The 24936-nt window shown below is 48.3% G+C and overlaps 1 protein-coding gene across 1 annotated transcript in view; it reads right to left on the reverse strand.

Moving 5' to 3' along the window:
* HTR2A (5-hydroxytryptamine receptor 2A) overlaps positions 1–24936 on the reverse strand; it is a 133122-nt gene that overhangs the window by 65196 nt on the left and 42990 nt on the right. The window contains exon 3 of the mRNA XM_088478243.1: positions 6569–6769. Within this exon, the coding sequence (XP_088334369.1) occupies positions 6569–6769 (201 nt within the window). The remainder of the gene's footprint in view (positions 1–6568; positions 6770–24936) is intronic.

Genomic DNA, 24936 nt, shown 5'->3' on the forward strand with positions numbered 1-24936 from the left:
GTAAATGGCATATTGGCAAGTTTACGTTTCTCTTCAGCTGATTTAAATGTCTTTTTCAAGGTCATTTTCCTGAACCTTGCCATTTGGGATTGTATGTGCCCTCTACTATGACATTGGGCATCGGCCTTGGCAGACGACGTTGATGGCATGTTATCGTCTATGTCATGACTAGTGGCAGCAGCTTCAGCACTAGGAGGAAGTGGTTCTTGATCTTTCTCTATTTTATTTTTATCGGAGAAAGTTTGGTCCTCCATTTATGTTATATCGATTTGATATATACGTGCGGCTAAACACAGAAAATAATTTTTTTTTTGGTTTGGACTGGAGTGTACTTTGGGGGTTACAGCACCCTTTAACGGTCAAGCCAGCCGGCCCTTTACTTATGACACAGGCGCACGCTTGGCACTACTTTGTTGATGCACGTGCGGCTACCGCGCACACAATTCACAAACACAGAAAATAATTTTTTTTTTGGTTTGGACTGGAGTGTACTTTCGGGGGTTACAGCACCCTTAACGGTCAAGCCAGCCGGCCCTTTACTTATGACACAGGCGCACGCTTGGCACTACTTTGTTGATGCACGTGCGGCTACTGCGCATACAATTCACAAACACAGAAAATAATTTTTTTTTTGGTTTGGACTGGAGTGAACTTTGGGGGTTACAGCACCCTTTAACGGTCAAGCCAGTCGGCCCTTTACTTATGACACAGGCGCACGCTTGGCACTACTTTGTTGGTTGATGCACGTGCGGCTACTGCGCACACAATTCACAAACACAGAAAATAATTTTTTTGGGGGTTTGGACTGGAGTGTACTTTGGGGGTTACAGCACCCTTTAACGGTCAAGCCAGCCGGCCCTTTACTTATGACACAGGCGCACGCTTGGCACTACTTTGTTGATGCACGTGCGGCTACTGCGCACACAATTCACAAACACAGAAAATATATTATTTTTTTAGCACTTGGGGGGAGCACCCCTGATGGACAGAGCACCCCCTGGACAACACTACAGCACCCCTTTAGGACTGGGACACTGCACAGGACTTTGGAGTGGACACAGCCCCTATGGAGAACTGACTGCACAACACAGTCCAGCCAGCCCCTATGGACTTTGAAGTAGTGGACACAGCCCCTATTAACAACAGCAGCACAGCACAACACAGCCAGCCCCTATGGACTTTGAAGTAGTGGACAACAGCAGCACTACACTACACTACACAGCCCTAACTCCCTCCCTCCCTCTTCACTGTCCACAGCCGAGTGAGAAAATGGCGCCGACGCGGGTACCTTATATAGGATCCAAAACCCGCGAGACTCGGAAGGCGGGATGATGACGTTTTGCCTCGATTTCAGATCCGAGTCAGACGGAAAAGTCGAGCCTGACTCGGATCGGACTCGGATCGGGGGGGCTCGGGGGGGGTTCGGATTTCAGAAATCCGAACCCGCTCACCCCTAGTTCAAATGAAGTTATTTTCAGAGTTCCTAAAAATTACTATAGCAATATGTTTGTCTCCCTGAATTCTTTTGCTATATGAGCCCACCACAACTGATAGGATCCCATGGATCTATCCTTTCTGTAAAGAAAAGTTCTTTATATTATATTTCAGTACATTTAAAAGTGTGTCCCCTTGTTCTCAGAGAATCCTCTTATTTATAAAATGCAGCCTTCCTGAACTCCATATTACCTTTCATATATTCAAATGTTTCACCATAAAATTTGTACATACTTTCCTATAAATTGAAGGCCTGATTCAGAGTCTTATGCTATTGCATTTGTGTGTGCAAAAATATTAATGCCTGACTCCCCGCCTGAAATAGTGTGTGACGGACGCACATTGGGCCTGATTCAGAGCCGGACGCTATTAGCGCTCGCTCGTTCAGAAAAAAGGGGTGGCTATTCAAATGAACCGTTTGCTCTTTGCGGTCTGTTCACGCCTCTAGGTCTGAACGAGCGTACAAAACATGCGGTCGTTTTTTGGAAAACTACGCCCCCTGGCCGCTCGCATCCTACGTCATGTCCGCTATTTATTAGATTAATCGAGTACATCGACCGGCGTATGAACTGCTCGCTATTCTTGTGGTTGGTTTTTCCTACCACAATCTTGCGAGCAGTTCTGACTATAAAATAACCCAGTGACGTGGTCAATGACGCTGCTGTATTAATTATGCACACCCATAAAACGCCCGTTTTGACCTTTAAGCACGCCTGCGTTCTGATCTCCACTCCCCGTTTTCAAGCACCTTCCCCTGTTACCACCCACATACGCCTCCTCCTGTCACTCAAAATAACAGGCATTCGCTATTTAGCGAACAAACGATTTTCGGCCACACTGACTGGTTTGCGCAGGCGTATTACGATCCGTACGCATGCGTAGTTGTGCAAACATCACTCGGAACGAACGAGCGGCCGCTTAAGAGCGGCTCTGAATCAGGCCCATTGTCTCCTCAAGTAATTCCTGGGCTCATTCTGGGTCAACTTTCTCTCTCAAAATGGCCTCTGAGCAGGTATCCGAAGGCCCCATATCAAAAGTTTGTATGGACCCTTATGTACAGATGTGTCCACATACATCTAGCCTCCTTGAGCGTCTTATTTGCAAAGTGACGTGAATAGGATGCACAAGCAGCTTATGCTGAATAAAGTGATATGCGGCATGTCTATATTCTGTGTGTAATTGCGGGTGTATCTGCATGTTAAATGCTACGTTACAGTCACGGCCGCTGACAGTGTAACGTAGCATTTCGCAGGCAGATACACCCGCAGTCGCACACAGAATACAGGCATGTCGCATATCACTTTATTCAGCATAAGCTGCTTGATCGTCCTATTTGCATCACTTTGTGAATAAGATGCATTCTAAGGGAGAAAATTGCTAGAAAAGATGCTTGGCGCTATCGTGAAGAATGACACTCACATTATGTGCACTGCGATTGTATTGCATGGAGTATAGATGTATGTGGACACATTTATACCACCCAATGGTGAAAAATGCATATAACACATGTAACTTTGACAAGGAAGATGGGCCCCTCTCAACTTTGAGCACCATAGCAGCTGCCCCCCTTGCACCTATGGTATTTGCGCCCATACCATTGAGATACTGATTTTGCCTTTGGAAACTCAGCCATGATCGCAGACACACACATTTTGAAAACACTTTTTGGGTACCTCCCCAACTCCACCCTAGAATGTCTATGGATCACAGTGGTCTGCTCAATACAATACAAGGGGTGTGATAAATCTGATATTAAGCTATCGAAATATAGACTCCATTTTGTCACAAGATGGATGATCTGTGCCTGTAAAGTTATTCATATTCATAGCTTTAAATGCAGAATATTACAGATAATGATTTTTGCTAACCTTTGAGTTTCAGAAACCTTGGAATGTGCAGATAGTTTCAGACTAGATAATGTTATGAATAGACTGTGTATTGTAAACTCCCTAACAGTTCACTCCCTCGTGTATAGATAATAATGTAATGAATACTGACAATGAATGTTGTATTAAGATGTAGTGTGAAAATACTGATATGTTGCAATGTGAGAGCACTATGCTTTATATTATTGAACGGCACGTAATTATACTCAGAGGAATCTTTGAACACTATACTGGTGGTTGTGTGTTGATTCACCTCTCCTGAGTACTCTGCAACATAAGGGTCTGACATACAATAAATGAGCTTTGGTCGATGATTAACCACATAAGATTTATTAATCGATCCGTCAGGTGCAACCACTTTTTTTTTTTGCATGTAGGATAAATACTGGCTAATGTTGCATGTAGCCCACAAATAGTGGACAGCTATATTTTTACACTGTAATTTAGATTTGAATTTGGAGGCAAACCTCTCACATCTAAATCACTCAGCAATATCTGCCTCATCTGCAGTGCAACATGGTTTTTACCAGGGTGCAAAGTTACTTGTTTTTTTTTGTTTTGCTCCCAACAAGCCTTCAAGGGTGGTTTGGGAACTTGAAGTGGCCCTGAAAAAGTATATAAAAGTGACTTGTTATAGGCAGGACCAAATCAATGGCAGGTGGGGCCAACATGACATTCATGTCAATCAACAGTGCCAAAGAGAAAAATAAATCAAAAAGTCTCTGCCTACTGCTAACCAAAACTGATACAATCCTGAATGACACACAGTACAGAGAGCATCCTAGTGAACAATATACAAAACAGAGAGCATCGCAATGACCTCCATACCATATAGAGAGCACTCCAGTAACTGCAATACAATACTGAGAACAACCCAGTGACTACGCTACAATACAGAGAACATCCTAGTAACTGTCATACAATACAGAGAATACTCCAGTGAACACCATACAGTACAGAGAACATCCCAGTTACTGCTATGCAATGCAGAAAACATTCTAGTGACCACCATACAATACAGGGAACATCCCAGTAACCACTATACCATGTAGAAAGCATCCTAGTGAATGCCATACCATACACAGGGTTAGGGTAGAGAGAGGGGGAGGGTTAGCATACCGAACAGCAAGTGTTGGTATGCTAGCCCTGTCAAGATGCCGGTGTCGGGATTCCAACTGCCGGCATCCCAACTGCCGGCCTCCCATACCAAATCCAATACAAACACCCTCACATCAGTAATTTACCACTTTATAAATGCAGTGGCTATCTGTTTTCTGCCATAGTTCATGACAAATGAAAATAGAATAGATATGGGAAACATGAATGCATGAGGAAATAATAAGTACTGGAGTGGTTTATATGCAAACAGCACATCAAAAGCGGCTAGGTAGGTAAGTCATCATCATCCTTATTATGTTTCTTTACATCGGGTCTCCAGAAAGATACATGATTCTACGCCTCCTAACCAGCCTATCTGGGAATTGCACCCAACTCTCCTAGGTCATATCTCCTAGAGTCTGCTACATTCATGTGTAAATGTATCTTTCTGTACTCAACTAAAGCCGGGTACACACTAGTTGATATCGGGCAGTGTGTACCCGCTATGTTGCTGACTATGCATGCTCCCGTGCATCATCAGTGACATCACCTGGTTTGATGGGCATTACCATTAGCAGGGGCCATGCTGCTGAATGCAGCATGGCCCCCGCTGTCGCACCATTGCTCTCGGCATCGGCAAGTGTGTACGCACTTGCCGATACCGGGACCTGGCGCCTATGATATCGTGCTGGGTACACATCGGCTAATGTGTACCCAGCATAACACTTTCCTACCCCTCATTCCATTTCTCCAGGTATAAAAGCCCTAAAAGTGTAAGGCCAGTACACACTAGACAATGTCCAGTGTGTACCGACCTCGTTAGAGACGGATCCGGCGTGAATGCAGGCATCGGCAAGTGCATACACACTTGCCGATACCGGCAGCTTTGGAGGGACGACAAGTGCACGCACACTTGCTGATGCTGGCAGCGATAGAGCGATGTCGGGGGGTGTAGCGGGGGCCATGCTGCATTCGGCAGCATAGCATCACTAGTGACATCCTCAGATCTTTCTCCATGCACAAAAGATCTGAGGATGCGACAGACGACTGGCGGGAGCGTGCATTGGGAGCGGGATAGAGGGTTCACACTACATGTTTTGAATGATTTGTCATTCCGTTGCGTCGGAATCGTCCAAATCGTTCAAAATATCATGTAGTGTGTACCCAGCTTAAGATATGCTCAAATCTGATTACAGAGACATTTTGATAAGCATGTAAAATATGGAAATGTACATATTTCACTTCCACAAATTGAAGCCCATAGCAATTAAAAATGTACAACTTTTCCTGCATGAGGAAGCGCACATCTAACGAAACGCAAAGCGTATACTGAGGGCATTTCTACTTAGCTTTAGAATTTTGTCTCACTCCATGGGCAGGATGCATTATGCTGCAAACTGGGATCAAACCTCGGTTTCAGAGGTTTGACCACAATTACAGTATGCGCCAAGCTCCGGAAAGCGAGGAATTAAGGGCAAGGAATGTAGTGTCAGCTATGCTGGAGGTTTTGTGTAATATAATGTATTGAAGACATATTTATTATGACAATTTCTTCCCATTCTATTAAGTATTTGGTAACTTGGAAGGTTTTATTTGTTACTTTGGAGAAACACAGATCTCTGCCAAAATCAGAGATCCATGCTTCAATGTCTGACATACAATGTCCTTTAGATTGTAAGCTTGCAAGCAGGGCCCTCTTACCTCTATGTCTGTCTGTTATTACCCTGTTTTGTTCTATCAATGTTTCCAATTGTAAAGCGCAACGGAATATGCTGCGCCATATAAGAAACTGTTAATAAATAAATAAATGTCTGTATACGGATAGGCTTAATAGGCTCCATAAATGTCTGGGTGTCTATGATTAAATGAATTCAGTTACTAATGAATAATTACTTTACCATTAGAAATAGAATGGGATCATTATTTTATAAGTTTCCTCTCTACACTTGTATAAGCCAGACGTATTAGTAAAAAGAGCTGCCATAGAAGTAGCAATCTGTCAGTTCTCCGGCGTCTGTAAGGTGTCTGTAATTCTGTCACCGTTTGTCTTTATAATTAGGCTCCTATGCCTGCAATATTACAGCACTTACCTACAGATATAGTCCACACAGCAATTATTTTGGTGAAAGCCTTGGTTCTAGAGTTGAAGCGGCTGTGATGGATAGGGTTTCGTATTGCAATATACCGATCAAGAGAAATTGCACAGAGGTGCATGATAGAAGCAGTAGAGAAGAGTACATCCAAATATATCCAGACAGGACAAAGTTTCCTATGCAAAGGCCATTCATAATCTAGGAAACAAAAACAATATTTATAAATGATTATGATGCGAGTTCGGAGTTTATTATTGTTATTTTATATTAAAAGCAGAATTGCACAGAAATTGAATGGAAAAAACACAAATTATTATTACTAGTTATTTATGTAGCACACACATATTCCGCAGCACTTTAAAGAGAATATTTAGTCACTCACATCAGTCCCTCCCCCAATGGAACTTACAATCTATATTCCATAGCTGGATGTAGTTACTGTGCAATCCCGGCGGTCGGGATGCAAGCGTTCACACTACCGGCCCCGGAATCCTGACTGCAATGAAATATGGCCCTGATTCAGAGCCGGACGCTCTGACCAGAACGCTCGCTCTGAATCAGGGCCCACCTCCATTAATATGGAGCGTCCTCCTGGACGCTCGTATAGCTGTGGGTCACCACCCACAGCATATACGAGCATGCAGGATGATGGTCGCGATGGTCATGACCATCGCGACCATCGAAACTGCGAGCAAAAGCCTGCGGTTGGGTTTTTCAACCGCAAGGCCAGGAGTGATTTTGGCTCTATCAGAGCCAAAATCACTCCCACTGACATCACTAGTGATGTCAGTGGGGCCGGCTTCAGACGGTAGGCGTTCCCTTGGGAACGCCTCCGTCTGGCAGGCACGCCCCCAGCACGCCCACCAAAGGGGGCGTGCTGTCAGTCACCATCGACAGCACGCCCCCTTTGATGAGACACTCCGAGCGAAGAAAAGTCCTTCGCTCGTCGGGTCTCGCGCATGCGCACGACGGAGCTCCCTATGTCGTGCGCATGCGCAGTGGGGACCATCGACCCACTTGCGAGCGCACAGCCGCTCGCGAGTGGGTCTGAATGAGGGCCTATGTACCATACAAGCCTTCAGTTTTATATTCTCCTGGTTATTAAATAACTATAATCTACAAATTAGAGCAAGAATAAATCCTACAAAAACAAAAATATTATTGTATTTCTACAAAAAAATGTACAGACTATTTCTATATACCAGTCTAATGGCAAGGTACAGTGTCACTTTATAGTTCATGATGGGAACTCAGCTAGATAAGCACTATTAATAGCAACTGCACATTTCCAATAACTCATCATTTTCCATATACAGCAATTGGGGATGTAGTTATTAGACCACGGGACTTAAGATAGGTGTCGAAATAGTGACACATCTTAATCCCGACGCCAGAATCCTGACAGACACCATCCCGAACGAGGTAAGTCCGGGGCGTCTTAGGAGTTAGCCACGGGGAGGGGGAGGGGGGGAGGAGTCAGGTTTAGGGACCCCCGGTGGAAACAGGGTAGGCACCCCCCAGGGAGGGTTAGGCTAGGGAAAGGGGGGGTTAGGGTTAGGCACTAGGGGGAGATTAGGGCCAGGCACCCCCCCGGGAGGGTTAGGTTTAGGGTGCAGGAAGGGGGAGTTAGGTTTAGGCACCCTCCGGGGGACTTAGGGTTAGACACCACCAAGGCAGGGTTAGGGTTAGGGGGGGGAGAGGGGAGGGTTAGGGTACTTACCAGCCGGCATCGGGATCTCCTCCTGTGAGGCTTCCACAGTCGGGATTTAAAACCACCGGTATTTCAATCCCATTCCCAGCAATTAATAAGAATTCTAACCATGTATTACTTTTTTTGCAGTGTTTTGCATCACCATTCTCAGAGGTAATTGCGGGAGCGTGCTATTGTGCATACACACTGCACAATGTCGTTCAAATTGGCCAGGAAACGTCAAATCGCACAGATATTGTTATAGTGTAGACCCGGCCTAACGGTGGGTACACACCTAAATGAATGGCAATTGTGCCATTGTTCAGGGCGATTTGCCTTCACTCTGGACATCTCATGATTGCTGGTACACACTGCATAATTTAATGAACGATGGAATGATTACTTGTTCTGTCCTTCATTAATATGTATGGTGCCGCATGCAATATCTTGTGATTGGCCGTGCAGCACAGCCAATTACACAATATCGCATACGACCGCGGGAGCGCGCAAATCGTGCATACACACTGCACAATATGGCCGGTTTGTCATTCTGATTTTGCTAAATCGGCCAAATCAGACTGATATCATGCAGGTGTGTACCCACCCTAAGTGCCTACTTATTGAGAAGGCTTTGGCCCAGACTCAGAGCTGCTGGGAAGCGCTGCGTGTTCGCAAGCGGCCTGATGTTTAGGCACTGCGTGTGCGCTCGCCCCGCCGAGCGACTGAAGTTCAGTCGCTACGGGGCTCGCAACAAGACGGGGCGGCTGTCGATGGTAAGTGACAGCTCGCCCCATTTTGTGGGCGGGTAGGGGGGGTGGGTGGACAAACGCAGGTGTTCCATTAGGAATGCCTGGCGTTTGTAGGAAGATCTTTCTGACATCACTACTGATGTTAGTAGTGGTCTTCCTGCTCTATTAGAGCAGGAAGTCCACTCAGCCTTGTGACAGCCTAGACCCACCGTAGGGTCTCGTCGCAAGGTTGTGATTATCGCAATGGTCTCCTGGCCGCTCGCACAAGCTGTGGGTGGTCTCCTACAGCTTTACGAGCGGCCGGAGATAAAAAAAGACGCCCACAATCCCAGCGCGCGGGCAGCTGCAGCGAGCAGCTCTGAAGCAGGGCCTTTGTGTACTCATTACATCTCTCCTTCAATGGTACAAAGTGAGATCAAAACACTGCCTACATACTAGGGGTGTGCACCGGACACTTTTCGTGTTTTGTGTTTTGGTTTTGGATCTGGATCTTTCTTCGTGTTTTGGATCTGGATTGGTTTTGCCAAAACCACCCTTCCGTGTTTTGGGTTCTGGGTTTTGTGTTTTGGATCTGGATTTTTTCTTAAAAAATAAAAAAAAAACGCTAAAATCACATAAATGGGCCTTTTTTTGTTCCTACGCTATTAATAACCCCAATAACATTAATTTCCACTCATTTCCACTCTATTCTGAACACCTCACACCTCACAATATTGTTTTTAGGCCAAAAGGTTGTACCGAGGAAGCTGGATGACTATGCTAAGCGACACAAGGGGGCGGCACAAACACGTGGCCCATCTAGGAGTGGCACTGCAGTGGCAGACAGGAAGCCAATCAGCGTTATGGTGCCCATTTGCATGTAGCACGAACCCGGGAGATCCGTGCTACATGCATCTGTGTGATTGGCACAGAGCAATGACAGGTCCGTGAGACCCGTCTGTGCTGCTGTGGTAAAAAAAAAAAAAAAAACCTGTGTAAAAAAAGAAAAAAATGGCGTGCACCCCCCCAAAAAAGAGCAACCAGCCCCGGGCATTAGTAACCCAGTGCTGGGTGTGCTTAAATACAGGGGACAAATGACGTAGGGGTCCCCTGTACTTAAGCACAACCAGCACCGGGCTAGTCAGAACCAGCGCTGGTTGCCAAAATACGGGGGACAAACGACGTAGGGGTCCCCTGTATTCTGCGCAACCAGCTCTGGGCTCTGATCCGGTCCTGGTTCTGGAAATATAGGGGACAAAAAATGAGTAGGGTTCCCCTGTATGTTCCAGAACCAGCACTGGACTTTTTCTAGCGGGGGGCTGATGCCACAGCCAGGGGAGCCCTTTCACCGGGCCCCCCAGCCGCAGCATCAACCCTGACCGCTAGTCAGCCCAGGCCGGGGATCCCTGGAGAGCTGGGGACCCCCCCAATAAAGGGGTCACCCTCTCCAGGGCACCCCAGGCCCAGGCTGATAGCCCGGGGCTATCCCCGCCACCCCTGGTGGCGGTGGGTGGCGGGTTGATTGTGTGGTGTGGTGTAAATAAAGAATATCAAACATTGTCTTTACAAGTAGAACTGCAAGTCCCAGCTAGCCTGCCCCGCATGCTGGTACTTGGAGAACCACAAGTACCAGCATGCAGGGCATTAAGGGCCCACTAGTACCTGTAGTTCACCTGTAAAAAAAATGTTTAAAAAAACACAGGACACACACACCGTGACAGTATAAGTTTATTAAACATACATACACACACACACATGTACACATACTCACCTATGTAACCTGTAGCATCGGTCCACTTGTCCGGTAAAGTATCCATAGGGGACCTGTGAAAAAAAACATACTCACCATCTCCTATGCGAGGTTCTGTCCTCTTCGTTCCAAAGTAGGCATCCCCGGACTTGGCAAAAAAAAAAAACGAAAACGCGATCCACGAACTTAGTACCGTTCTATAGAACGGTACTTCCCGAATGAGAGCTTAGCGGCGGGGTATCACCATGGAAACCCCGCTGCTAAGCGTTCATTGGCTGAGAGAGGTCATCTCCCGTCTCTCAGCCAATGAACGGCTCCCTCCATTGTAGTCAATGGTGGGAACCGCAGGGTAAACTTTAATAACCTTGCGGCTCCCAGCATTGACTACAATGGAGGGAGCCGTTCATTGGCTGAGAGAGACGGGAGATGGCCTCTCTCAGCCAATGAACGCTTAGCAGCGGGGTTTCCATGGTGATACCCCGCCGCTAAGCTCTCATTCGGGAAGTACCGTTCTATAGAACGGTACTAAGTTCGTGGATCGCGTTTTCGTTTTTTTTTTTTGCCAAGTCCGGGGATGCCTACTTTGGAACGAAGAGGACAGAACCTCGCATAGGAGATGGTGAGTATGTTTTTTTTCACAGGTCCCCTATGGATACTTTACCGGACAAGTGGACCGATGCTACAGGTTACATAGGTGAGTATGTGTACATGTGTGTGTGTGTGTGTGTGTGTGTATGTATGTTTAATAAACTTATACTGTCACGGTGTGTGTGTCCTGTGTTTTTTTTAAACATTTTTTTACAGGTGAACTACAGGTACTAGTGGGCCCTTAATGCCCTGCATGCTGGTACTTGTGGTTCTCCAAGTACCAGCATGCGGGGCAGGCTTGCTGGGACTTGCAGTTCTACTTGTAAAGACAATATTTGATATTCTTTATTTACACCACACCACACAATCAACCCGCCACCCACCGCCACCAGGGGTGGCGGGGATAGCCCCGGGCTATCAGCCTGGGCCTGGGGTGCCCTGGAGAGGGTGACCCCTTTATTGGGGGGGTCCCCAGCTCTCCAGGGATCCCCGGCCTGGGCTGACTAGCGGTCAGGGCTGATGCTGCGGCTGGGGGGCCCGGTGAAAGGGCTCCCCTGGCTGTGGCATCAGCCCCCCGCTAGAAAAAGTCCAGTGCTGGTTCTGGAACATACAGGGGAACCCTACTCATTTTTTTCCCCTGTATTTCCAGAACCAGGACCGGATCAGAGCCCAGAGCTGGTTGCGCAGAATACGGGGGACCCCTACGTCGTTTGTCCCCCGTATTTTGGCAACCAGCTCTGGTTCTGACTAGCCCGGTGCTGGTTGTGTTTAAGTACAGGGGACCCCTATGTCGTTTGTCCCCTGTATTTAAGCACACCCAGCACTGGGTCACTAATGCCCGGGGCTGGTTGCTCTTTTTTGGGGGGGGGGGCACGCCATTTTTTTCTCTTTTTACACAGGTTTTTTTTTTTTTATTTACCACAGCAGCACAGACGGGTCTCACGGACCCGTTAGTGCTCAGTGTCAATGACACAGATGCAAGTAGCACGGATCTCCTGGTCCGTGCGTGCATCTGTGTCATTGAAATACACAGCAGCACAGACGGGTCTCACTGACCCATCTGTGCTCTGTGTCACTGTCAATCACACAGATGCATGTAGCACGGATCTCACGAGTCCGTGCTACATGCAAATGAGCACCATAATGCTGATTGGCTGAGAGCCGTGACAGACGGCTCTGTCAGCCAATCAGCACTTTGCCCATTAAAGGCAAAGGCATTTTTTTTTAAATGGCCGCTCGAGGCAAAACCTCGAGATCCGACAGCAGATCTCGAGGTTTTGCCTCGGGAGAGGGATCCGGGGCAGACAGGGAGATCCGAGCTTGGGCTCGGATCGCCCCGGATCCCCGAAGTTCGGGTGGGTTCGGTTCTCAGGGAACCGAACCCGCTCATCCCTACTACATACATATGTGGTTCTGCACCCTCATCAAATTGAATGTTTCTTTATTCCAATATCTTACTTGATCATCATTTATACCTTCAAGGCTTGAGTTTATTTTAAAAAAATATTGCTGATCAGTCAATATCATATGGAATATGTAATACAGTGGCGGGCTGGGCCGGGGGGCAGGGTGCTATGTGCCCCCCGGGTCGCAGCATCATGCGGGCCACGGGCCACGGTGCAGACTGTGTCTCTGTGACACAGACTGCACCGCGTGTGTAGCGCTGACCGGACGGAGTTCGGTCAGCGCTACACAAGTGACAAACACACAGCCGCCGGCTCCGGCAGCTGTGTGTTTGTTGTAAGCAGCAGCCAATGAGAGTCTGCCAATGAGAGTCTGCTGCTGCTGCGCCCACTGCAGGAGCCGCTCCATCTTCCGGCTCTCGCAGTGGGCAATGGGAGAGGCGTCATCACGTCATATGACGTCTTTCCCATAATGCAGAGCGGCCCGGCCCGGGAAGGACAGACGGAGGACCGGATGGTGACGGCGGGAGCGGGGATTCAGGTAAGTGTTTTTTTTTTTTAACTACGTGTGTCTACTGGGGGGGAGGCTGGCACTACAAGGGGGGAACCACTATTGGAGGCACTGCAAGGGGGGACTATTACTAATGGGGGCAATACAAGTGGGGGACTACTACTACTGGGGGCACTACAAGGGGGGGAACTACTGGTGGCACTACAAAGGGGGAACCACTACTGGACTGGGGGCACTACAAGAGGGAGGGACTACTACTGGGGGCACTACAAGAGAGAGATCACTACTGGGGGCACTACAGGGGGGGCACTACAAGGGGGGACCACTACTGAGGATTTTAACTGGGGGCACTTCAAGGGGGGGACTACTACTGGGGGCACTACAAGGGGGGGACTACTATTACAATGGGGGACTACTACTACTAGGGACACTACAACGGAGGGGACAACTACTAGGGGCACTGCATAGGGGGGAGGGGACTACTACTAGGGGCACTACACAGGGGGGAGGGGACTACCACTGGGGGCACTGCATCGAGGGACCACTGCTGGGGGCTCTATAAAAGGCAATACTGGGGGTACTGCATAGGGGGAAGACTACAACTGGGGCCACTATTTAAGGGGCACTGCATAAGGGTTACCACTATTGGGGGCACTGCATGGGGTGTGGACTGCTACTGGGGGCACTATATAAGGAGCACTGCATAGGGGGTACCACTAATGGGGGCACTATATAAGGGGCTTACTACTGGGGGCACAAGGGGCACTGCACAGCGGGGACCACTACTGGGGGCACTGTATAAGGGGCGCTGCATAGGGGGATCACTACTGAGGGCACTACTGGAGGCCTGCATAAGGGGATCCTCTCCTGGGGCACAGGGGGGGCACTACATATGGGCTCCACGACGGGGCTGTTCCTAATCTTTATTTTTACTTTACATTAATCCCATATGGACCCACCTCCTCCCTGGAACACTTGAGGGGGGGGCGCCGTAGCACGCATGTTCTTCGGGCACCCTGGCTACACGCTACCCCTCTGCCAGGGCCGCCTGAATGCATTTGCCCCCCAGGCTAAAAGTTGCCAGCCAGCCCCTGATGTAATACATATGTAATACATTTATGTTGTATGTAGAATAAAGTATAGGTATTATGTTTATTCATTTGAAATTAATACTTTATTTTTTAATCACAAAACAACAGAAATGACGCGTCAGACACTGATAGATACTAAGGGGGGTATTCAATTAGGCTGCAAAAAGTCGGAATCGGCGATAATTTATGACGTCATTTTCGCCTATTTCAATTATCCCCGTATTCAATTTCAAAGACTTTTCGCAGGTTCGAAAAGTCTTTGAAAAAAAACAGGGATAGCTTTTCACCATGTTTTACATGGCAAAAAAAAGTGCAGAATTGGGGTTTAGGGGCGCAGGCTTAAAAAAAATAGCCTACACCCCTGGGAATGTCAAAAATAAACTGTCAAAAAAAGTAAAAAAAAAAAAATAGGGACACCCCAAAAAAATGAATAAAAAATTTGGGGTAAAAAAAAAAAGGGGAAACAGTGATTAAAAATAGGGAAATAGGTTCAGGGGTATTCTGTAAGTATGCGGCAGGTGATTTCTAGAATAGACTATTAGCGGTAGGTGCATTTATGCAGAATTTAAAAAAATATGCTGGTACCCATTTTCATGTACCCCAAATTTGATGGGACCACTTAAAAAAATAAAGAAAAAACCTAAGTGCTCTTCTGCATTACTTCTTCAGTGTCGGGAAAAAAACACCTGCCGCGGCTATGTAAAAACCCCACTTTCTTCTGCAGGCAAAAACAGGGGTACCCATAGTGATACCCCATGTCTGGACATCTTTAGGGGGGTCGAACAATTATTTACAGAAGATTCCCGTTTTTTTCGTAGATCCCAATTCGCCGGGTCCCATTTTCACTCATTTTAAATTGAATACGGGGATAAAGCGGGCACGCGCCCGATACTTTATCCCCTGAAAAGCTCTGATGTGGAGCGAAAAGTCCAGCATGGACTTTTCACTCCCTAATTGAATACGGGTTTAAGGGGTAAATTTACTAAAGTGAGAGTTTTTAGAAGTGAGTATTAGAAGAGATGTTGCCCATAGCAACCATTCAGATTCTACTTAACATTTAACTAGCACCTTCTAGAAGATAATAGCTAGAATCTGATTGGTTGATATGGGCAACATCTCTTCTAAAACTCATTTCTAAAAACTCTCACTTTAGTAAATTTACCCCTATGATAGTTTACGACAACTGGATTGTTATAAACCCTTTAGACATGCTACAGGAACATGTGTTTATATAGTAGTTTTTATAGCGGAGGATGTGGGAACATATTGCACATTGGGCCTGATTCAGCGCTTACAAGCAGCTCGATGTTTGGCCACTGCGCATGCGCCACGTCCGGCGTGCGCATGCGCGAGCCCCGCCGAGCTACGGGGCTCGCTACAAGACGGGGCGGCTGTCAATGGTGAGTGACAGCTTGCCCCGTTTTGTAGGCGGGTAGGGGGGGGTGGCTGCACAAACGCCTGGCATTTGTGGGTGGACCTACTGACATCACTACTGATGTCAGTAGTGGACTTAGAGCCTGATTCAGAGGCGCTCGCAAAAAGCGAGCACTCGCTCTGAATCAAGGCGGACGCTGTTTTTTTTTTGTTGCAGCCTCTTGGCCGCTCGCATAGCTGTGGGTGACCACCCACAGCTATTGCGAGCGGCCAGGATGATGGTGACCATCGGGCTTGCGACAAGACCCTTGTGGTAGGGTCTCGTGGCCACAAACAAGCCCCAGAGAGCTTCTGGCTCTAATAGAGCCGGGACCTCTCTCACTGACATCACTGGTGATGTCAGTGGGGCCGCCCACAAACGGCAGGCGTTCGCTTGGGAACGCCTCCATTTGTGAAGCCACCCCCTGGCCACGCCTACAAAACGGGGTGAGCTGTCGATCAACATCGACAGCCGCCCCTTTTGTAATGAGCCACGGAGCGAGTGCTTTATGCGCTCGCTCCGGGGCTCGCGCTTGCGCAGTGCGCACACCGCGTGTGTGCACTGGGCCACCATTGAATCCCTACCGAGCGCTAAGTGCTTGCGAGCGGGTCTGAATCAGGCCCACAATGCTCTATTAGAGCAGGTAGTCCACTCGGCCTCGCGGCAGCCTAGACCCTGCCACATGTTCTTGTCGCAAGGCCGATGGTTGCGATAATTGCGACGGTCTCCATGGCGCTCGCGCAAGCTGTGGGAGGTCTCCCACAGCTTTGCGAGCAGCAGGAGGAAAAAAAACGCCCACAGACCCTGCAAGCTGCCTGCGGCAGCGAGCGTGTCTGAATCAGGACCATTATTCCATACCACCCATCTGATGTGCAGGAAGCAATTTACTTCCATTCTGCAGAACTGGTGGTGGTTTCTTGATATATTTCTAATTTTGTTGCTAATTAAGCCATTAAGGCCCGTATTCAATTAGGGAGCAAAAACTCCATGCTGGACTTTTCCCTCCACATCGGAGCTTATCTGGGGATAAAGTATCGGGCGCGTGCCCGCTTTATCCCCGTATTCAATTTGGAGCCGGCGAAAACATTGTTCACATAGTCGTGTAATGGATAACCGGCAAGGACCCAGCGTGCACGCGCATCGACTATCTACTGAACATGCCCGTCAACCTGACGAGGCCCGTCAGGTTCGGCATGTTAAGAGATAGGAGGTCAGATTCCTGCACTGAATGACGTTCAGTAAACGCCGTTCAGTGCGGGAACCGCACCTCGGTGACCTGAAGGTCTGAACGCTAGACGTTCAGTCTTTCAGGTTGCCTAGTGGATAGGCGACCTAAAACAGTGCTCCACACACCTAACCATCTTTTTCATCATACCAGCCAACCAGCCAACTTTTTCATCAGACTAACCAACTTCTGTCCAACTTGTGATGTCACAGAATTAGACGGACAGTGTCTACCTACTTCTGCATGTTTTGAATAAATAAGGTTGTCTGCAGATCTCTGGTCTAGAGACTGTGGAAACTATACACGGGTGGAATGAAGAGTAGGTAAAAGGTTACTGCACCATCCTCAGCACCTACTGCAGACAATAAAATGAAGGTGATCAGGAAGTATGTAAGAAATCAGGTGGCAGGCAGCAAAGGTATCCAAGAGCTAGCAAGTTCACAGGCACAGAATGGCAAAAGGTATCCAAGTGCTAGTAACTTTACAGGCACAGAATGGCAATAATTTTTATAGAAAACATACTGTCATATTAAAACTGAAAGCATGACTCAACAACCCCCCTTCCTCAAGCACACCATATTGCCATAGCAGCTCCAACACCAGATATAAAAGAGTGCGTTGAGGAGGCTGGTACAGCGGGCATTGTACATACTAAGGTAACAGGAGAAACCCAAAGTAAAGTACTCAACAGCACAGGATGACATAGGCATCATCACCCACAGACTTCTGCACCCCCATCCTCCCCAAAACCTGCTGAAGAACATGCAGGCACAATACATCCATGTACTGCACACAATAATCACCCAGCTAACATAAAGCCCCAGCCACCCATACCCCTCTCACTTGAGTCCTGTGTTGAGCCCTTGGTCCATGGCCGCCAGGAGAGTGCAGGAGTTGCTGCTGTAGAGGGTGGAGGCTTCCTGACGCAGATTATCTGCAGTTAGTTCTGCCCCCTCCCCAGTGCCAGCTGCAGGATAACAGAATAAGAGAGATCTGTTAGGCGGAGAGAGAGGGCTCTGGGACACACGGCTCCCCTGACACCTGCTGCTGCTCCCAGGAGTGGAGGTGCAGCCCCGGTGAGTGGGGGACAAAAAGGTGCTGGTAGGACGGGGGATGGGGGGTCACGACCGGGATGGCAGCCAGGTTACCACCGGGAAATCACGAGAGCGGACTGCAGCCAAAAGCTGCATATGTCAATAGTACAGTAGGTGAACACTGGGCCTGATTCAGAGCCGCTCGTAAGCGGCCGCTCGTTCGCTCCGAGCGATGTTCACACAACTGCGCATGCATATGGGTTGTAATACGCATGCGCAAACCAGTCATTGCGGTCGGAAATTGTGTGCTCGCAAAATAGCGAATGCCTGCTAATTTGAGTGACAGAATGAGGCGTTTGTGGGTGGTAACAGGGGAAGGTGCTTGAAAACGGGGAGTGGAGATCCGAACGCAGGCGTGCCAAACGGTCAAAACGGGCGTTTTAAGGGTGTGCATAATTAACAAAGCAGCGTCATCGACCACGTCACTTGGTTGTCTTTTAGCCTGAACTGCTCGCATGATTGCGGTAGGAAAATGCTACCACAAGCACTGCGAGCAGTTCATACGCCTTTTGATGTACTCGATTAATCTAATAAATAGCGGAGATGACGTAGGATGCGAGCGGCCAGGGGGCGTTTTTAAAAAAATAGCGAGCGCATGTTTTGTTCGATTGTTCAGACATAGAGGCGTCAACAGACCGCAAAGAGCGAGCGCTCTATTAAAATAACCGGCCCCTTTTTCTGAATGAGCGAGCGCAAATAGCGTCCGGCTCTGAATCAGGCCACTGTCCGCCTACTTATCGGTCAGTTGAGGGGAAAAACACTGTCCGCCTGCTTATCGGTCAGTTGAGGGGAAGGTTGGAAACTTTAGCTAGGTACACACTATCCAATTATTGGGCTGATTTGCCAATAATCGAGTGACCGGCCTAATTTATTGTGTGTATGAGCGATCATTTCAGTGTTTCACTGATAAAATGGTTAGATAACAGCCACAAACGCATTCCTTTGATAATCTGATCTGTCGGTCAAGACCAAAAATCTCCTGATATTGAGCAGTGTGTGTGCATTCTCAATATGCCCATATTTACTATGTTTTCCTGTTACTATGTCATCCTCCTTGTGGGCGGACATATGCAAAATGAGTGTGGTGTGGTAACTTCTACCGTATATACTCGAGTGTAAGCCGAGTTTTTCAGCACAAAAAATGTGCTGAAAAAGTACCCCCTCGGCTTATACTCGAGTCAAGTGTAGCGCTGACCGGACGGAGTTCGGTCAGCGCTACACACTGCCAAACACACAGCCGCCGGAGCCAGCAGCTGCGTGTTTGGTGTAATCAGCAGCCGCTGTGAGTCTGTCAGACTCTCAGCGGCTGCTGCTGCTCCCACTGCGGGAGCCATCTTCCGGCTCCCGCAGTGGGTGATGGGAGACACGTCGTCATGACGACGTCTCTCCCATGCAAAGCGGCTGGAGGAGCGGACAGCGGCGGGACCAGGAGCGGGAGTTACAGGTAAGTGATTTTTTTTTTTATTCTTGTCACGTCTCTCTCTACTGGGGGGTGGGGACTACAGGGGGCACTACCAGGGGGCGTTTACTACAGGGGGCACTACCAGGGGGCAATTACTGCAGGGGGCACTAAAAGGGGTATTACCACTGGGTGAACTACCAGGGGGGGATTACTACAGGGGGCACTACCAGGGGGGAATTACTACAGGGCGGGATTACTACAGGGGGCACTAAAAGGGGGGATTACCACTGGGGGAACTACCAGGGGGGGATTACTACAGGGGCACTACCAGGGGGGGATTACTACAGGGGGGGATTACCACTGGGGGAACTACCAGGGAAGGATTACTACAGGGGGCACTACCAGTGGGGGATTACTGCAGGGGGCACTGAAAGGGGGGATTACCACTGGGGGCACTACCAGGAGGGATTACTACTGGGGGCACAAACAGGGGGAATTACTACTGGGGTCACTACCAGCTCCTGCCATTTCCCACACTAGGCTTATACTCGAGTCAACAAGTTTTCCCAGTTTTTTGGGGTAAAAGTAGGTACCTCGGCTTATATTCGGGTCGGCTTATACTCGAGTATATATGGTAATTAAAAATTGTATAATGTGTAGCACAAATATTGTGGCTTTAAAATTGCTGAAAAATCGCCCATCTGTCGTCCCGAACAAAAAAATCAGACAGTGTGTACTAGGGGCGGATTGGGATGCAGAACCAGCCTGGAAATTTCTGAAGCAGCCCTAAATGGGAGAAGGGGGACGACGACTCTGTGGAGGGTCTGAAGTCTGAAGACATATTAATTAGGGATGTGCAGGCTCGGTTCTACTCGGTTCCGTTCGGTTCTTTTTACCGAATCTTATTGGGTTTCAGGTGTCACGAGTTTTGGATAGCCAATAAGATTCGGTAAAAAGAACCGAACGGAACCGAGTAGAACCGAGCCTGCACATCCCTAATATTAATTACTCACAATGACACTTTCACTCAATGTTACTCTGGCCCCCCTTGCCTACTATATAATTTTTAATCATAACAAAGATAAGCGTGCATCACTGTTACATTATCTCCTGCTATTAGTTGCTAGCATAATGAGAAGCATAAATGTCCCTTCTCCTAACAATACAATGAACCATATAGCCCCACAACACACATACCCCTCCCCCACTCCAGTCTACCCCAAAACAATAGCTCTCAAAACCAATACAGTATCAAACTTATTATTATTCGTATTACTACTTAACTTCAAACACTATCCTATGCGTCCTGCTTCTTCTTTAAAGTCCTGGAGACTGCTCTTTTCCAGCTCCTCTACACTGACATATGCCAATACCGCAGTGTTGTGATGCTGAAAGTACTGGGAGGAGCTGGCTGTATCTCAAAGTTGTCCAAGATTGCTCAGGTTATGCCCACCCAAGCCCTGCTAAATAGAAGCCCTGGCATCCTAGGCTGCAGTCTGATCTGTCTATTGGTTGATCAGTTACTGATCGGCCTCCTTTCCTCACACCCAGCTCCATCCTCTCCTCCATCACCCTGCTCATTCCCTCCCAACCAGCCACATCCTCTCCTCCATCACCCTTGCTCCTTTCCTCACACTCCGACCCCTCCTCTCCTTCATCACCCTTGCTCCTTTCCTCACACTCCGACCACTCCTCTCATCAAATCTCCTTGTTCCTTCCCTCACATTCCAATTTCATCCCATTGGGCCACCAAGACATCTTGAAACTGGGACCACATTATGCCAAAGAGTAGTCCCCACAATTCACATGATTCCATATAGTAATGTCCACAGTTCATATTATGCCAAACCATAGTCTCCACCTTTAATTATTATTATTAAAACTTAGGCCCTCATTCAGAGCCGTACACTCTGAGCAGAGCGCACGCTCTGAATGAGGGCAGGGCTCCATTTTCATGGAGCGTCCTCCTGGACGCTCGTATAGCTGTGGGTCACCACCCACAGGCTATACGAGCGTGCATTGTGATGGTCGCGATGGTCGAGACCATCGCGACCATCGAATTTGCGAGCCGGAGCCTGCGGTTGAGGTTTTCAACCGCAAGCTCCGGAGTGATTTTGGCTCTATCAGAGCCAAAATCACTCCCACTGACATCACTAGTGATGTCAGTGGGCCGGCTTTTGACGGGAGGCGTTCCCGTGGGAACGCCCCCATCAGGGAGGCACGCCCCTGGCACGCCCACCAAAGGGGGCGTGCTGTCAATCAACATTGACAGCACGCCCCCTTTGATCGGACACAACGAGCGAAGGACTTTCCTACGCTCGTCACGTCTGGCGCATGCGCACGACGGAGCTCCCTCCGTCATTGGCATGCTCAGTCCATAACATCGACCCACTTGCGAGCGGACAGCCGCTCGCGAGTGGGTCTGAATCAGGCCCTTAATTTATAGGGCACCACAAGTAGTCCGCAGCACCGTACAGAGGGCAAAACAATAAAACAGTACAGTACAATACAGTAGACAAGTAACCAATAGCACTACAAATCTCAATTCGGCCACTGATGCAAGAAGTGCAATGGAAACACTGCATAAGTTGAAACCTGTACCTATTAGCATTGGCGCAGCTAATGTGTCTAGATCATCTGAAGAGACGTAAAAAACAAAGTACTGGAGTCCGGAGGCAGCGGAAGCCCAAGAAGGAAGTGTACAGTGTAGCTGGTATGTAAGAGAAATAGGTGATGAGAACAGGAGGAAGAAGGGCCCTGCTCATGGAGTTTACAGTCTAAAGGGAAAAGGGAGAGAAATGCAAGACATAAGGAGTGAGCAAGTGGACAGGGGTGCTAAGGGCAGGAGTGGGTGAGTTGGAGGGTTCAAGTAGGTCAGGTAGACTACGTGGTGACATAGGGCCTGATTCAGAGCTGAACGCTCTGACCAGAGCGCTCGCTCTGAATCAGGGCCCTCCTACCTGTTTTAGGAGCGTCCTCATGGACGCTCGCATAGCTGTGGGTTACCACCCACAGCTTATGCGAGCGTCCATGATGATGGTCGCGATGGTCTTGACCATCGCAACCATCAGGCTTGTGACGGAGACCCTGCGGTAGGGTCTCGCTGCCGCAAGCCCTGGAGTGATTTTGGCTCTATCAGAGCCAAAATCACTCCCACTGACATCACTAGCTGGCTGGACCCAGACGGTAGGCGTCCCCATGGGAACGCCTCCATCTGGCAGGCACGCCCCTGGCACGCCCACCAAAGGGGGCGTGCTGTCAATCAACATCGACAGCACGCCCCCTTTGGTGCGAGACCTGGAGCGATGGAGAGCCCGTTGCTCGCCGGGTCTCGCGCATGCGCACGACGGAGCGCCCTCCGTCGTGCGCATGCGCAGTGGGGGAACATTGACCCGCTTGCGAGCGTACTGCCGCTCACGAGCGGGTCTGAATGACCCCCATAGTTAAGTGGTGGATGGATATGCCTTTATGAACAAGTGGGTTTGCAGCGCCCAATTGAAGCACTGCAGGCTGGGGGATAGTCTGATGGAATGAGGAATATCGTTCCAATAGCTGGAGGCAGCACGGGAGAAATCTGGAGTTAGATGTGGTAACTAGGGGAGAGGAAAGGCGGTGGTCATTGGCTGACCAGAAAGGGTGGGAGGGAGTGTGTATGGAGATGACTTTGGAAATGTAGGGAGCTGTGGAGTAGGAGAGGGTATTGTACAGTACGTAACAGTGAGGAGGAATTTATGCCGAATCCACTACTTTCCTCCGGAAGAGAGAAGGTCCCAAGCCGACACAACACCCACCCACAGCTGTTGGGGTGGTAATGCCACACAGCTGTCTGCGCAGTACACACAACATTCCTCACATTAACTCACCACAATAGTCTTAAAATGTGGTGGAGAGAGATGTGGTGGAGAAAGAGTGTTATTCCTCCTCATATACATGCAAACCAAGCTACATCTCTAAGCCAAAATACAAAATGACAAACCATCACTATTACAGACAAATCAAACCAATAAAACATGGACAATATAAAGTTACATAGAAGGCATCAGCGGCCACTGGCGATAATTTCTAAGTTAATGCGACCAAGCTGGATTGTTTATTTTTATATATATATATATATATATATATATATATATATATTCTTTATTTATATATAGCATCATATAAACATAATAGAATCATTCTGTATTACAGCAGGTATGTGCTAAATAGAAGCACAATATAAACTTGCATAAGTAGGATTGTTTTATACTGTATACAGTATACCGCAAACTGAAATACTGTTACATATCTACAGTACTTGTATTTAAGCAGTAAATTATTTGCCTACACCTACCTACTGTGAAGTCCTGGAAATGCCCAGACCTGCATAACTTGTAATCTGAAATCTCGTGTGTTAGTTTGAACATCGGCTAGGCTGCTCATGGCAAAGCAATATGAATTATCAGAGTTCGAAAGGGGCATGATAGTGGGTGCCGACGGATGGGACATTCCATTTCTAAAATTGTGCGTACATTCAACATTCCTCGATCTATGGTGTCACATATGTATTGGGAATACCTCATAAAGGCATTAACACCCACAGTGGACAGTGCAGTGGCCGACCACGGGTGCTTATTGATCGTGACCAGTGGCGTCTGCCCAGAATTGTCTGTTGTAACAGACCAGCAACACTGGCTCAAATTACATCCACATTCAATGCTGGAGGTACCAGACGCATATCCAGCAGGTCAGTGCAGCATTCTTTAGCTTCCATGGGATATGGGAGCAGAAGATCCACAAGAGTGGCCCTGATAACACTACAATATCGGACACAGCGCCTCACCTGGGCTTGTGGCATTGCTAATTGGGCCCTGGAGGACTGGCAACATGTGTCGTGGTCCGATGAGTAATGGATTCTGTTGTTTCTGACTGAAGGTAGAGTTCGGGTATGGCGCAGACCCCATAAGGCCATGGATCCCAGTTGTCAACAAAGGACCGTGCAGGCTGGTGGTGGTTCCATAATGGTGTGGGGGTGTTCAAATCACATGGGTTGGGTCTGCCGGTTCATCTGAACACGTCATTGACTGGTATCCGCTACATTGCATTGCTTGCTGACCATTTGCAGTCCTTTATGTAAAGGTGCAATAATCCAGCAGGATAATGCACCATGTCATCGGTCTCAAGTTGTCCAGACTTGGTTCAAAAAATGTCGTGGCCACCACGTTCGCCTAACATGAACCCAATCAAGCATTTAGGGGATGTGGGGGAGAGGACCATTCGCATCCTCGATCCTGCACCTACAAATATCAGGGAGCTGTGGGAAGCTATACAGACGGCATGGGTCAACATCGATGCCACGTCAAGTTGCTGCACTTCGCCAGTCTAGAGGGATTCCTACACGATACTAGGCATCTATCCTATGGCTTTTGGCACTTCAGTGTAGATCCTGCACACAAATTCTTGTTTCATACCAAGTACTGTGACAAAAGCAGC

The sequence above is a fragment of the Taudactylus pleione genome, unplaced genomic scaffold (assembly GCF_031769625.1).
Source record: "Taudactylus pleione unplaced genomic scaffold, aTauple2 ptg000005l, whole genome shotgun sequence".
Lineage (NCBI taxonomy): Eukaryota > Metazoa > Chordata > Amphibia > Anura > Myobatrachidae > Taudactylus > Taudactylus pleione.